At 35.0% G+C, this 14932-nt stretch overlaps 7 protein-coding genes and 1 non-coding gene across 8 annotated transcripts; 5 read left to right on the top strand and 3 right to left on the bottom strand.

Annotated features, from left to right (window-relative positions):
• Positions 1 to 304: 304 nt before the first annotated feature.
• On the top strand, positions 305 to 3448 carry WICANDRAFT_34195 (uncharacterized protein; the record flags this gene model as incomplete). Its single annotated transcript, XM_019182163.1, has 1 exon — positions 305 to 3448. The coding sequence occupies one exon, from the start codon at positions 305 to 307 to the stop codon at positions 3446 to 3448; it is 3144 nt and encodes a 1047-aa protein (XP_019037364.1).
• A 187-nt stretch (positions 3449 to 3635) lies between these two features.
• On the bottom strand, positions 3636 to 5051 carry WICANDRAFT_80312 (uncharacterized protein; the record flags this gene model as incomplete). The annotated part of the gene is made up of 1 exon (XM_019185038.1): positions 3636 to 5051. One exon carries the CDS (start codon positions 5049 to 5051, stop codon positions 3636 to 3638), a length of 1416 nt encoding a protein of 471 aa, XP_019037363.1.
• A 664-nt stretch (positions 5052 to 5715) lies between these two features.
• WICANDRAFT_64300 (allantoate permease family MFS transporter) lies at positions 5716 to 7215 on the top strand (the record flags this gene model as incomplete). Its single annotated transcript, XM_019183705.1, has 1 exon — positions 5716 to 7215. The coding sequence occupies one exon, from the start codon at positions 5716 to 5718 to the stop codon at positions 7213 to 7215; it is 1500 nt and encodes a 499-aa protein (XP_019037362.1).
• A 652-nt stretch (positions 7216 to 7867) lies between these two features.
• On the top strand, positions 7868 to 7939 carry WICANDRAFT_t115. Its single transcript has one exon. It is a non-coding gene; the product is annotated as a tRNA-Arg (tRNA).
• Positions 7940 to 8091: 152 nt separating this feature from the next.
• Positions 8092 to 10746, top strand: GLC3 (1,4-alpha-glucan branching enzyme). Its single transcript, XM_019180477.1, has one exon. The coding sequence runs from the start codon at positions 8261 to 8263 to the stop codon at positions 10322 to 10324; it is 2064 nt and encodes a 687-aa protein (XP_019037361.1). The 5' UTR covers positions 8092 to 8260; the 3' UTR covers positions 10325 to 10746.
• Positions 10747 to 11768: 1022 nt separating this feature from the next.
• On the top strand, positions 11769 to 12041 carry WICANDRAFT_85261 (uncharacterized protein; the record flags this gene model as incomplete). Its single annotated transcript, XM_019185866.1, has 1 exon — positions 11769 to 12041. One exon carries the CDS (start codon positions 11769 to 11771, stop codon positions 12039 to 12041), a length of 273 nt encoding a protein of 90 aa, XP_019037360.1.
• Positions 12042 to 12382: 341 nt separating this feature from the next.
• On the bottom strand, positions 12383 to 13645 carry CUE5 (ubiquitin-binding protein CUE5; the record flags this gene model as incomplete). The annotated part of the gene is made up of 1 exon (XM_019183704.1): positions 12383 to 13645. One exon carries the CDS (start codon positions 13643 to 13645, stop codon positions 12383 to 12385), a length of 1263 nt encoding a protein of 420 aa, XP_019037359.1.
• WICANDRAFT_95510 (uncharacterized protein) lies at positions 13608 to 14796 on the bottom strand (the record flags this gene model as incomplete). Its single annotated transcript, XM_019186497.1, has 2 exons — positions 13608 to 14576; positions 14793 to 14796. The coding sequence occupies 2 exons, from the start codon at positions 14794 to 14796 to the stop codon at positions 14089 to 14091; spliced, it is 492 nt and encodes a 163-aa protein (XP_019037358.1). The 3' UTR covers positions 13608 to 14088.
• Between the last annotated feature and the right edge of the window lie 136 nt (positions 14797 to 14932).

Here is a 14932-nt window from a genome sequence, read left to right as displayed (position 1 = left end):
CCAATCAGAATCCCATCACGAGTCCAACAATTTCCCACAACAAATTCCTCGCTACAAATCCACTCTCTTCCCTTCTCAATCCCAACACTCCCAAAAGAAACATCTCACCACCAAGAGCCCAATTTCTTTTTACAATCATCGCACCTAAAAACCGTCGCCCGGGTAGCCTCTTCGCGGTTTTTCTTTTTTTTTCTTTTTAAAAATTTTTTTTCCTCTGCTTTCACGTTGATCTATAAAAAAAATTTTTTTTCCACTTTTTCTCTTTCCAACTTCCTCTTCAACTCTTCGTCGAAACACCTCAGTCATGTCTGATTCTAAACAATCCGTTGAGGTTCTTAACGAACTCTTCACCAAGTTGAGTGTCGCCACTCCTGAAGAAAGAGAAGCCGCTGCTACAAACGTTGCCTCTTTCCTCAATGGCTCAATCATTGAACATGATGTTCCAGAACAATTCTTTGCTGAATTGAAGAAATCTGTTGAAAACAAGAAATCTGCTGCTAACGCCATTGAAGCTGTTGCTCACATTGCCTCTGAAAACAACTTGAGCCCATCTGTTGAACCATTCGTTGTTGACTTGGTCCCAGCCATCTGTGCCAAATCTGGTGACAAAGATAACACCATCAAAGATATTGCTGCTAAAGCTTTAGTTGCCATCTCAAAAGCTGTCAACCCACATTCTATCAAAGCTTTGTTGCCACATTTAACCAAAGCTTTAGCTGAAACCAACAAATGGACTGAAAAAATTGCCATTTTATCTGCCATCACTGCTGTTGTTGAATCTGCTGAAGAACAAGTTGCTTTAAGAATGCCTGAATTAATCCCAGTCTTGTCTGAAGCTATGTGGGATACTAAACCAGAAGTTAAAAAAGCTGCTACTGCTACCATCACCACTTCTACCAACACTGTTCACAACAAGGATATTGAAAAATTTATTCCAAAATTGATTGAATGTATTGGTAAACCATCTGAAGTTCCAGAAACTGTCCACATTTTAGGTGCTACTACTTTTGTTTCTGAAGTCACCACTGCTACTTTATCCATCATGGTTCCATTATTATCAAGAGGTTTAGCTGAACGTGATACTTCAATCAAACGTAAAGCTGCTGTTATTGTTGATAACATGTGTAAATTGGTTGATGATCCACAAGTTGTTGCTCCTTTCTTGGATAAGATGTTGCCAGCTTTGAAATCAAACTACCAAACCATTGCTGATCCAGAAGCTCGTGAAGTTACTTTAAGAGCTTTGAACACTTTGAGAAGAGTTGGTGCTATCGGTGCTGATGATGTCATTCCAGAAGTTTCCCATGCAGGTGCTACTGAAGTTACCAAAAAGGAATTGACCAACATTTTCGCTGAATCAAAAACCGAAGTTGCTCCAAGATTCCAACTTGTTTTGGAATATGCTTCAGCTATTGCTGGTGATTTGATTGATGAAAGAATCATTGATCAACAAGCTTGGTTTGAACATTTAACTCCATACTTAACTGTCTTCTTACATGAAAAACAAGCTAAAGCTGATATTGATGAATGGAGAAAACGTGCCGTTGATAACATTCCTCAACCACCTCAATTTGAAGATGAAGATGATGAAGGTGAAGATTTATGTAACTGTGAATTTTCATTGGCTTATGGTGCTAAAATCTTGTTGAACAAGACTCAATTCCGTTTGAAACGTGGTAGAAGATATGGTTTATGTGGTCCAAATGGTGCTGGTAAATCTACTTTGATGAGAGCTATTGCTAACGGTCAAGTTGAAGGTTTCCCAACTCAAGAAGAATGTAGAACTGTTTATGTTGAACATGATATTGATGGTACTGAAGCTGATACTTCAGTCTTGGACTTCGTTTTCGGTGACGGTGCTTTAGGTACTAAAGAAGCTATTACTGATAAATTAAGAGAATTCGGTTTCTCTGATGAAATGATTGCTATGCCAATTCAATCATTATCTGGTGGTTGGAAAATGAAATTGGCTTTAGCTAGAGCTGTTTTGAAAAATGCTGATATCTTATTATTGGATGAACCAACTAACCATTTGGATACCGTTAATGTTGCTTGGTTAGTTAACTACTTGAACACTTGTGGTATTACCTCAATCATTGTTTCCCATGATTCTGGTTTCTTAGACAATGTTGTTCAATACATTATCCATTATGAAGGTTTCAAATTAAGAAAATACAAAGGTAACTTGTCAGAATTCGTTAAACGTGTTCCATCTGCTAAATCATACTATGAATTAGGTGCTTCAGATTTAGAATTCAGATTCCCAGAACCAGGTTTCTTAGAAGGTGTTAAAACTAAACAAAAAGCTATTGTTAAAGTTTCAAACATGACTTTCCAATACCCAGGTACTTCTAAACCACAAATTCAAGATATCAATTTCCAATGTTCTTTATCATCAAGAATTGCTGTTATTGGTCCAAATGGTGCTGGTAAATCTACTTTGATTAATGTTTTAACTGGTGAATTATTACCAACCATTGGTGATGTTTACGTTCATGAAAATGCTCGTATTGCTTACATTAAACAACATGCTTTTGCTCATATTGATTCTCATTTAGATAAGACTCCATCTGAATATATCCAATGGAGATTCCAAACTGGTGAAGATAGAGAAACTATGGATCGTGCTTCAAGACAAATTAATGAAAATGATGAAGAAGGTATGAAGAAAATCTTCAAAATTGAAGGTACTCCAAGACGTATTCATGAAATTCATGCTAGAAGAAAATTCAAGAACTCTTATGAATATGAATGTTCTTTCTTATTAGGTGAAAATGTTGGTATGAAGAATGAAAGATGGGTTCCAATGATGTCTGTTGATAACGCTTGGTTACCAAGAGGTGAATTGGTTGAAACTCATTCCAAATTGGTTGCTGAAGTTGATATGAAAGAAGCTTTAGCCTCAGGTCAATTCCGTGCTTTAACCAGAAAAGAAATTGAATCTCACTGTGCTATGTTGGGTCTAGATGCTGAATTAGTTTCCCATTCAAGAATCAGAGGTTTATCTGGTGGTCAAAAAGTTAAATTAGTTTTAGCTGCTTGTACATGGCAAAGACCTCATTTAATTGTTTTAGATGAACCAACCAATTATTTGGATCGTGATTCCTTAGGTGCTTTATCTAAAGCTTTGAAAGCTTTCGAAGGTGGTATTATTATCATTACCCATTCTGCTGAATTCACCAAAGATTTAACTGAAGAAGTCTGGGCTGTTATGGATGGTAGAATGACTCCATCAGGTCATAACTGGGTTTCTGGTCAAGGTGCTGGTCCAAGATTAGAAAAGAAAGATGATGAAGGTGATAAATTTGATGCTATGGGTAACAAGATTGCTTCAGCTAAAAAGAAGACCAAATTATCTTCTGCTGAATTAAGAAAGAAGAAGAAGGAAAGAATGAAAAAGAAGAAGGAATTAGGTGATGCTTATGTTTCATCTGATGATGAATTTTAAGGGGTTTTTTAATTCTCGTTAATCAACTTTTTAATACAATTTTGTTTTTTTTGTTCTTTTATAAAATTCTCTAATTTTTTTTAGCATGGTTATCTTTTAGAGATGAAAGTGTTTAATACAGTTATAGATAAAAAAAATATGTTTCTTTAATTAATGTAGTGATGTAGGATATATCTTTGTGTAACTTTTATAACCATTCTGGCTTATCTTGTCCTAGTTTTGGTGTTTTTCTAACCCATTGACAAGGAGTCTCTGACAGTTTAAGCACTGGACCTAAAACTTTTAAATCACCATAAGCAGTATTATCTTCAATTACTTGATACTTCTCAAACAATTCCTTTGAAATCAAATTTGGAGCATCTAGGAAATCATCAACATAACCTTGTCTTTGTAACAACATAGCTGCTTGACATAAAGACACTTGAATGGAATAAGAGCCACCATCTTGAGCTCTACGATTCAATGCCAGCATTGCACCAAACGCTCCAAGACGACCACAAACATAATCACATGCAAATACTGGAGTCAATTGAGGTTTGTTGGATCCTATTGATTCACCTTGTTTAACACACATTCCTGTGACAGCTTGAGCAACTTGATCCCAGCCCGCTCTAGAACTGAAAGGACCTCCAGAACCAAAACAACTAATGGAAACATGAATCAATCCAGGTCTTAATTTCACTAATTCTTCAGGGCCAAATCCATAAGCAGCCAATCTATCTGGTCTATAACCATCAATGAGGATATCACAATCTTTAACCAATTCCTTGAGCTTGGAAGCATCTTCCTTTTTACTTATATCAAGAAAACACGAACGTTTCCCATGACTTGTGTCACGTACAAACTCATTCACTTGAGGTAGTTTCTCAGCTGTAACCATTAAAACGTCAGCCCCTAGTTCAGCTAAAGTAAGTCCACAAACGGGTCCAGCAAGAATTCTAGTCAAATCTAACACACGAACCCCAGACAATGGCATATCACCTTTATCAGATAATGATTCTTTAGGACTATCAATGATTTTAGCGATTTCCACAACAGGGACAGAAGATAGGTATTTCCCTTGAGGATGCTGCAACCATTCTTCCTCAGTACGAGCAATTCCTCCACATGCGTTAGCTTGAGCTATGGAATCCTCCAATTCTTGAGCAGTCCTTTTTGAGATTGCCTTTTGTAGAGACTCAACAGTACTTTCACACTCAAGAACTTTCAAAACACGAGCTTCCAAATGTTTTAAATTTGTATGAGGTAAGAACCATTTATGATCACTTGTTTCCCAAGGTTGAGTCAAACTAGCCATATGTTTCATCGATTCAGAACCTTCAATTCTGGAATATTCACCATCTTGATTTTTAGCCAAACTGTTGTTTTTTTCATCCAACCCACCAGCAGCAGCTTCAACATTCACTGAAACTTTCTGACGACGACCTGTTTTCAATTCCCATAAATCATTAGCAGCAACACCACAGGCAGCTAATACCTCAGCAGTGGTTCCACCTAATTTGAAAGGTGTTTTGTATATGGGGTCTGATCCAGTGATTTCGACTTCATCAGCTTTTAAAGGGGCACCTCCTCTGATGGCCAGCAATTCTTGGAGGGCAGTCATGGTTGATTGATAATGGGATCAAAGAGTAAAAGAACAAATTCCAAATAAACCCGTCTACTTATTTATATTGGAAATGAGGTCCATTTGGCCTATGAATTAGCAATTACTTAATCACAGCTGGTTTTTACAGATGTAAAAAGTCTCGAAAAAACGGCCATTAAAAACTGAAAGAATCAAGTAACTCAAACATCTTTTACTCATCATCCAATCAAACGGAAATGAAATGGACACCAGCCACTTAAAAGATCAAAGATTAAACCATTCGATTCGATTCAACTCATGCTCAGAAACTGTAGAACTCCATCATTATTCTTTCATTATTCAGAGCCCAGAATCCCTCTAACAACTTATACTCATTTTTTTACATCAAGCGGAAAATAAAACTTCAGATAAAGAATATTTTTTACGTTGAAAATGGCAGATTTGAAATCACATGAACGAAAATTCTGATTGATAATGTATTGTACCCAGATTATCATCATGGTGTTAAGCTCTGATCAGCTTGATGCTTGATTAAGTAGATGTTTGATAATTGTTATCACTAAAGAATATCATCTTGAAGCTGAGGTGAGGGTTCTATCTCTACAATGTCTATATAAGACCCCCAATGCCATCCTTTCAATAAACCAATTCATCAACTATCCATCTTGGATTATCAATAATCATGAGCTCCCAAGAGAAAAAACCTGTCGTTCAGGAAGAAATCACAGAGACCCAATTGGAATCACAAACAAGTGTGTTGGACTTCAAATCAGATTCCCTTATTGACGAATATGAAGGTCAAAAAAATCCTCAATTGGAGAAGAAAATGTTGCGTAAAATGGATATGGTGATCTTACCAATCATCGGATGGGTCTATTTGATTGCTTACTTGGACCGTTCAAACATCGGTAATGCCGCTTCTGCTGGTTTGATTGAAGATTTGAATTTATCACCATCAAACTATAGTGCTGCAATTAGTTTATTCTATGTGACTTATATCTTGGTGGAAACTCCATGTACAATTCTTTTCAAAAAAGTTAAACCTGCTGTGATGCTTGCAACACTAACATTTTCTTGGTCTTTGGTTGGTATCTTTTCTGGATTTGTTAAAAACTTTAGTGGGATTGTTGTTATTAGATTATTACTTGGTTTGATTGAAGGTGGGTTATTCCCTTGTTTAACATTATATTTGGCTACAGTTTACCAAAGAAACGAACTTGCTTATAGAGTGTCATATTTGTTTAGTGCAGCTGCATTGGCAGGTGCTATTGGTGGTTTACTAGCTTATGGGTTGTTACAAATGGATGGTTTGCATGGGTTAAAAGGTTGGCAATGGCTATTCATCATTGAAGGTTGTATATCCATCACTGGTGCTATTCTAGTCCTAGGTGCTTTACCAAATAATATGGAAAAGGCTTGGTTTTTAAATGATGAGGAAAGAGCTTATTATTCAATGAGAAAACGAGTTCATGAACATAACTTGTTGAAAGACCAAGAAAAGGAAAAAGAAGGTTCCCAAGATGTTAAAGCTGCTTTTAAAGATCCAAAAGTTTATCTCTCAGCTATTAGTCAATTTTGCGCAGAGGTTGTGTTTTATGGATTTTCAACCTTCTTACCTCAAATTGTTAAAGCAATGGGTTATACAACTTTGAAAACTCAACTTTTAACTATTCCTATCTATGTTGTCGGATCCATATCATTCATTATGATTGCAACTGTCTCAGATTATTTCAAAAGAAGATTACCTTTCTTAATACTCGCTGCTTGTTTCCCAATCATTGGTTATATCATGTTGCTTGCCTCCAATAGTAACTCAGTTAGAATGTGTGGTGTCTACATATTAACAGTTGGAGCTTTTGCTGGTCCTGGATTGAACTTGAGTTGGTTGAACAATAACACTGCTGGACACTTGAAAAGAGCTACTTCTGTTGGGATACAATTATCACTTGCAAATGTTGCCGGTGTTGTTATAGGTCAAATTTATAGATCAAATGATGCTCCAGAGTATAAATTGGGTCATGGATTCTCATTGGGTTGTATTTCTTTTGCTATTATTTCTTATGCTGCTCAAGGATTATATCTTAGAAGTAAAAATATTGAAAAAAGAGATCGTTTGTTGAATGGGACTTCAAAGCCTGATGCTAGAGGTGATAATTCAGATAGTTATACCTATTTCCTTTGAAGTGGTGTATATTATTATACAGCTAATAAAATTCAATTTATACACAGTTATCAGAGCACTTCGTCAAGAAATAATGTATTAAAAACCGATAGGATATACTATAAAGTAAAGAACCTTATAGCTCACGAAGGGACGAGAGTGTTCATGCTTACCTTTGTATAAAATACTTTCAAATGACGGATCTTCCTCTGGTCTAGTAATTTCTCCATTGATTTTTGAAAATTCACTATCAAAGAGCTGTACTAGTGATCATTCAAAATCATAGAAACTGAATATCTTTTTTTCTCTATCAAAGCAAGAATAATAAGTCAGATACATTGCAGTAACGAATAATTATAACAAATCAATGAATAAATCTGCATAATAATTATATAGTCGTCCGCGACAAGTGGTTATTTTAGCACTTTATAAATATATGACATTAAATACTTAAATAGTACATGATATTTTTTTGAAAATAAATTAATAATTACTTTTTTGAAACTTCTCCAAACAAGCTAAAATTATATTCAAAAGATAGCCCTTGATTTAACGATTAATTCAGTATGCTTTATATCTAGTATTTCCTTTCATAAAGCCTTCAAAAATTATAATTTCTAAACCAGCACTACACAGTGTGTTTATCCAGCAGACTTAACGCAACATCCAAGTAGCTCGCGTGGCGTAATGGCAACGCGTCTGACTTCTAATCAGAAGATTCTGGGTTCGACCCCCAGCGTGAGTGCATTTCTTTTTTGCTGCCCCTACCAATTTTTTCCCTTGTTAAAATTTGATTATGGGCTGCTGGCTGGTGGTGGTGGGCTGCTCCCCAGATAATAGAATTCAGTTAATTCAATTCAATTCAAATCAATTTAAACAAGACAAAGTTGCAATACAATTGGATCCCTGACTGCCCAAAAGAGTAATAATCCTGTCTTTTGCTCATAATTCAATCAATTACATCTGCTGGCCCTTTCCAAACCATCCAATCTGCCTTTGTTCTTAACTTTTGCTTGTTCTCATCTCATCATCATTGACAAACCCCTCGAAACCAACAATTACAACAATGTCCAATATTCCACCATCTGTTAAAGGTGCTGTTGACGCTGACCCTTGGTTAACACCTTTCGCTAATGAATTGGCCAAAAGAAGAGCCCTTGCTGATGATTGGTTAACAAAATTTGATCAAAATGAAGGTGGGTTGACTAAATTTGCTGATTCTTATAAAAAATATGGATTCCAAATTGATCCAAAAGATGGTTCAATTAATTATAAAGAATGGGCCCCAAATGCAGTGGAAGCTTACCTTGTTGGTGATTTCAACAATTGGGATTTTACTCATAAATTAACCAAGGATTCTTTTGGGAATTTTGATATTCATTTATCAAAAGGTTCTATTCCTCATGATTCAAGAGTTAAAATTGTTTTAATCTTACCTTCTGGTGAAAAATTATATAGATTACCTGCTTGGATCACTAGAGCTACTCAACCTCCAAAAGAGAGTAAAGAAGTTGCTTTTGAAGCTAGGTTTTGGAATCCTTCAACACCATATGTTTTCCAAAATAAAAGACCAATTCCTTCACAAAGTTTAAGAATTTATGAAGCTCATATTGGTATTTCAACTCCAGATCCTAAAATTGGTTCTTATAAAGAATTTACTCAAAATGTCTTACCAAGAATTTCAAAATTGGGTTATAATACCGTTCAATTGATGGCTATTATGGAACATGCTTATTATGCAAGTTTTGGTTATCAAGTTACAAATTTCTTTGCAATTAGTTCAAGATTCGGTACACCTGAAGATTTAAAAGAATTGATTGATACTGCTCATGGATTGGGTATAACTGTTTTATTAGATGTTGTTCATTCTCATGCTTCTAAAAATGTTGATGATGGTTTAAATAATTTTGATGGTACAGATTATCAATACTTCCATAGTGGTGGGAAAGGCTCACATCCTTTATGGGATTCAAGACTGTTTAACTATGGTAAATATGAAGTTTTAAGATTTTTATTATCAAATTTAAAATTTTATCTAGATGTTTATCAATTTGATGGGTTTAGATTTGATGGTGTCACTTCAATGCTTTATTTACACCATGGTGTTGGTGCAGGTGGTGCTTTTAGTGGTGACTATAATGAATATTTACATGAAAATTCAGCTGTTGATTATGAAGCTATAACTTATTTAATGTTGGCTAATGATTTAATTAATTTGGTTGCTAAGGAAAATTCAACAAATTTTGTTTCAATTGCTGAAGATGTTTCAGGTATGCCAACTTTAGGTACTCCAAGAATTGATGGTGGTGTTGGGTTTGATTATAGATTAGCCATGGCATTACCAGATATGTGGATCAAGATCATCAAGGAACAAAAAGATGAAGATTGGGATCTAAACAAAATCGTTCATACTTTAACTAATCGTCGTTATACTGAAAAGGCTATTGGATATTGTGAATCCCATGACCAGGCTTTAGTTGGTGATAAAACTTTGGCTTTTTGGTTGATGGATGCTGAAATGTATACAAATATGAGTGTAATGTCACCATTAACACCAGTTATTGATCGTGGGTTAGCATTACACAAAATTATCAGATTATTAACACATTCTCTTGGTGGTGAAGGTTATTTAAATTTCGAAGGTAATGAATTTGGTCATCCTGAGTGGTTAGATTTCCCAAATGTTAATAATGGTGATAGTTATCATTATGCAAGAAGACAATTCAATTTAGTTGATGATGATTTATTAAGATATAAATTCTTATATAAATTTGATTCTGCAATGCAACATTTGGAGGCAAAATATGGTTGGTTACATAAAAAGGGAGATACTTTTATTTCTTTGAAAAATGAACAAGATAAAGTTTTAGTTTATGAAAAAGCTGGGTTATTATTCATTTTCAATTTGAATCCAACTCAATCATTTACAGATTATAGAGTTGGTATTGAAACTGGAGGTGTTTACAAGATTGTTTTGAACTCAGATATTGGTGAATTTGGTGGTCATGATCGTGTTGATAATGATACAAGATTCTTCACTACTGATTTCCCATGGAATAATAGAAAAAATTTCTTGCAAGTTTATATTCCATCAAGAACTGTTTTGGTTTTAGCTTTGGAAAGTTCATAAGCCCATCCATTCATTTATTAATTGCTAATTATATTTATTATCATTCAGTTCGCTATGCTATTTGTTTATGTGTCGTTTAAGTACTGAAGTTTACAAGTTTTTTATCATGCATCAATCAACTCAAACAGTATCAATTTATCAAAAGTCCAAAAAAAATATTATATTAACTATTCAATTCGTTTAAAAACAACTAGAAGTCTTACATATGAAAATTAACATTGTTTGTATCACCAAAAACAGTCATTACTATACATTATAATTCTTTTTTCGGATGTTGATGTAGTTGTGATTAATTTTAGAGACTTGGTTATGCTCAGCCCTTTGTTCAGATCTGTTTAACCGTTGTAATTGTTAACAAGCCTCCCGAAGTAATGAACGAGCTGTAAGTAATTACATCTGATGAACTGAAGCTATTTTTAATTACTGTCTCTAAGCCTCTACTGTAGGCTACACGTCTTCGAGTTGTACAATCTTAAGGAGGTGTTTCAACTTTCAATCGAATCCCACAATTAAGGCAGATAAAAGTCAGTGAAATAATTGCAACCTTCCAGAAGCTAATTGATTGTGATAGATCTCCTTCGTACAAGGCAGTTTCTTGTTTTTTGTGCCTACTAAATCTGTTTCATGTTTGATTGTTTATGTCTCATCTTGTTTGTTTACATTTCCAACCCAAAAACGCGAAAATTATTTAACCGTGTTGAAACATTGAAAACAACGGAAAACAAAGGTGAAAAAGAGCAGTGAGAGTATTTGTGAGTGTCTGATTACTTTCTGGGTTGAGTAATGCAGTGGAAGTGCTATTTATACTCTTTCCAACCATTCCAAAAGCGTCAATATCGAGTATGTTACAGTCACTGAGCCTCTTTTGAGCCAATTCTCATTCCAAAATCAGAGTTTCCAATCTGTTTTGTGTCAGAAAAGCGAGATTTAAAATGGCATGGCATGGGCCTAATTAAAGCTGATATGATCTCATCGATGATAGTGGAATAAAAAGTTTCCAGTAGAATAGAATTAGGTACATTTGAGATGATCTCGATCGATAACTCTGGAGTGTCCTAGTCCACAACAACACTCCCTTTTCAATAACACTACCCTCTTCAGTAACCAGATCACCATAATCACCATCATCACCATAATTTCCACCATTTAATTCCCCTTTCAACACTTTTCCCGTCCAATTCTCGACTTTCACAGGCACAGTCAGAGGGACTAGTCCCTAGCATCACCCATAGCCATTGGGGTCTAGCCCTGTCGCAGGAGGGGACTCAGGTCGCGTAGACCCGGGACGCGGTCACAAGTTTGCAAAACATCTTTAAAACACATCCCTGCAACGAGTATTAAAGAATGGCTTCATTTAAATCACCATCTTTTCCCTCTTTACTCCCAACTATTCATTCATTCCTTATCACTATCACCATCCAACTTCAACACACTCCTTATTACAATGCTATTCTCTGTCTACTTCACCATCTTGCTATCAACCATCATCGCTGCTGTTAACGGCTCCCCAATATCACTCCCATCTCCTTCTCCATCATCAACTTCAGTATCAACAAAACCTTCAACTTCAGCCTCCCTAACTCTATCATCACTCTCAACCACTACTACTTTACAACCTACAAAATTCCCAACTTTATCTATCCAACAACCGGTCTTGAGTTCCAATTCAAACCAATTCTTTACTGCCGTTGTCATTGACAAAAGACAACTAAACTAAGAGAGACCTAGATCTTAAGTTGGTGTATCTATGATCAGAGACATAGATATCATGCCATTTTCATGACTTTTACGAAGTATTATTATTATTACCATCATCATCATCATTTATGTTATTTGTTTTGTACCCCAGATCGTATACCCGAAGAAAAAAAATTGGGGTCACGGGTGAAATTTTTTTTTACAGAGGTTTTTTCAATTCAAAAGGTTTTTATTGCATTTGTTTTTTATCGTTATTTATTTTATCTTGTTTAGTGTTTATTGTTTTTAATAGAATTAATTTCTACAAATAAAAATAATTGTGTACATAATCTTGAAATTGGCTGAAATAAAAACACGATCCTAATTCTTCTTTGAGCTGCTCAACAACTCATCATCTGATAACAAGAAATCATCATCATCTTCTGCCGCATTACTTGAACTTATAGGATCTGGTTTCTTTGTTTGTAATGGTTCCCATTTGTTTTGAGCTCCTCCTCCTGTTGAGGTAGTTGTGGATGGTTTAGAACCATGTTTTGGAGTTCCATATAAATCTGTGGATTGTGCTCTATTACGATTTGGTAACTTTGGTCTATCCTCTTCATCTTCATCATCATTATTACCTAGTGAAATACCATGGAAATCACGAACATCAACTTCTTCAGGATCTTGTTCAAATTCATAACGACGACGTTGCTGTGATTTTGGTTGTTGCTGTTGACCAAATCCTCCTCCTTGTTGTCTATTTCTTTGTTGCCATTCTTCACTTGTAGTTTGATATTGTTTTTTCCAACCAGATACCCAACTGTTGAATTTTGTTTTCGTTTCTTCTAAATTCTTGGAAAATTGCTCTTTAATTTGTGGTAAATCCTTTTCAACAAAATTTGAAAACATATCATCATCTTCATCTTCATCTTGTACATTTTGCGACCTTCTTGGTGCTCCACGAGGTGGTTGACCTTCTCCTGGATATTGTCCACCTTCTTGATGATGTCTATGACGTCTTCTTTGACTCTTGTTAAATTCTTCATCCAATTTCTTAGCCAACATCTCATCTTGTTCTAATTGAGTCAATTGGCGACGCGGTGTTGGGGCTTCTTCAACAATTGGAACTTCTTCAAATTTCATAGCTGTTGGATCTGATAAATACAACATGGCATTAAAAGCTGGCTCTAATTTGAATGAAGATGCAATCAATATAGCTTCAATTGTGGAATCTTCAACTGTTGGGAATGCATCTTTCAAATTCTTCTTAGCTTCTTGTCTTGGTGATAATGGTCTAATTGGTTTTGGAGGAGGAGGTGGACCTTCATCATCTTTAGTTGTTGATGTTGGTTCTTTAGCAATATCTTCTTTTTTTTCATCAATAATAGCTTCAGTTTTTTCCTCTTTTTCAACCTTCTTTGGTTCTTCTTTGAGTTCTTCCTTCTTTATTTCCTCTTTCTCTTCATCTTCTTTAGCCAATTCTTCCTTCACTTCTTTCTTCTCCTTTTCCACTTCTTCATCAGATAGATCATCATTCAAAATGATTCCTTCTTCTTGTTCTCCAGTTGCAGCAGCAGATGTAGTTTCAGCAGGAGTAGCATCCTTCACTTTCTCTTCACTTTTCTTATTTCCCTTAGCCATCTTTAAACACTCAATTGACTTTTCAATTCAAACACTTGTCATTTGGAAATGCTTTGTTAATCGTTGCCCCCAAATTTGAAACCAGTAAAGCACATTCGCGAAAGTAAATAATATATTCGCGAAAGTCACAATGGCAGGGTAAAATTCGCTGATATTTAAGAAAAATTTCAAATCCATAAACTTTTTAAACCTTTTTACAACTCTTTTTTTCCTTTTCTTCAGATAGATAATTTAAAATTGACTCTGAAAATAGATAGAACTTTTGATTATAACCTTTTCTTCCATGGTGCAAAAGTGTGGACAGCAGAGTTAAATTGAAATCCAGGTGCTTTCACTTTCCTTTATAAAGTCGAGGTTTACTCTCTATGTGAATCTTTTTGACGTTATGGTACAGTGAAGCTCTACAACTCTTTTTTAAACTAAAATAAATAAATGTTTTATACTTATGAATTGTTTTTCATCTCTCTTAGTTTATCCATAACCAAACTTCTTGAATCAATCTTTAATTTACTTGTGATTTGTTCATCATCTAATCTCATAAATGGATTAAATTTTAATTCATCACCAATGGAAAATTGACCAGTGGTGATTTCATTCTCATTAACAAATTTCTCCAACTGTTGAATAGCATTGTTTGAAAGTAATTTAACTGCAAATTTTACATTACCTTTAGTATACTCATGACCTGGGAAAACCAATGTATCTTTTGGTAATTTACCCAATTTGAAATTCAGAGCAGTATCCATTTCTTCACCGGTACCTTCAAAGAATCTACCACAACCTGCAGTGAATAAAGTATCTCCTGTAAACACAAATTTTTGATCAGGATTGGCTTTATCAGTGGCATAATAACATATAGAATCCTGGGTATGACATGGTGTATGAATTGCAGTGATTTCAATTGAATCACCAAGTTTTAAAACTTCTCCATCTTTTGGAACGTGTGAAACTAATGGAGAATCCTTCCCAGCAATGATTGGGACTTTATATTTCTTGTGTAATTCTTCGTTACCCCCAGCATGATCATAATGATGATGGGTATTAACTATGGCCTTTAAATTGACACTAGCTTTTTCCAATTCAGGGAGGACTCTAGATTCAATAAAGTTAGTATGGGATTAATATAATTGAATGGGGAAAGACATACTCATGAGGTTCAGCAGGGTCAATGATCCATGAATCTGTTGTTTTATCATCCGTCAATAGATAGGAATAGTTATCACCAGTTCCCCATCTCATTTTAATGTATTGAACGTGCATCTTTCTTGATTGGTTGAATTTATGAGT

The sequence above is a fragment of the Wickerhamomyces anomalus genome, assembly GCF_001661255.1.
Source record: "Wickerhamomyces anomalus NRRL Y-366-8 unplaced genomic scaffold WICANscaffold_5, whole genome shotgun sequence".
Lineage (NCBI taxonomy): Eukaryota > Fungi > Ascomycota > Saccharomycetes > Phaffomycetales > Wickerhamomycetaceae > Hansenula > Hansenula anomala.
The sequence above is the reverse complement of the archived record's forward strand: the minus strand, read 5'-3'. Positions and strand labels throughout refer to the sequence as shown.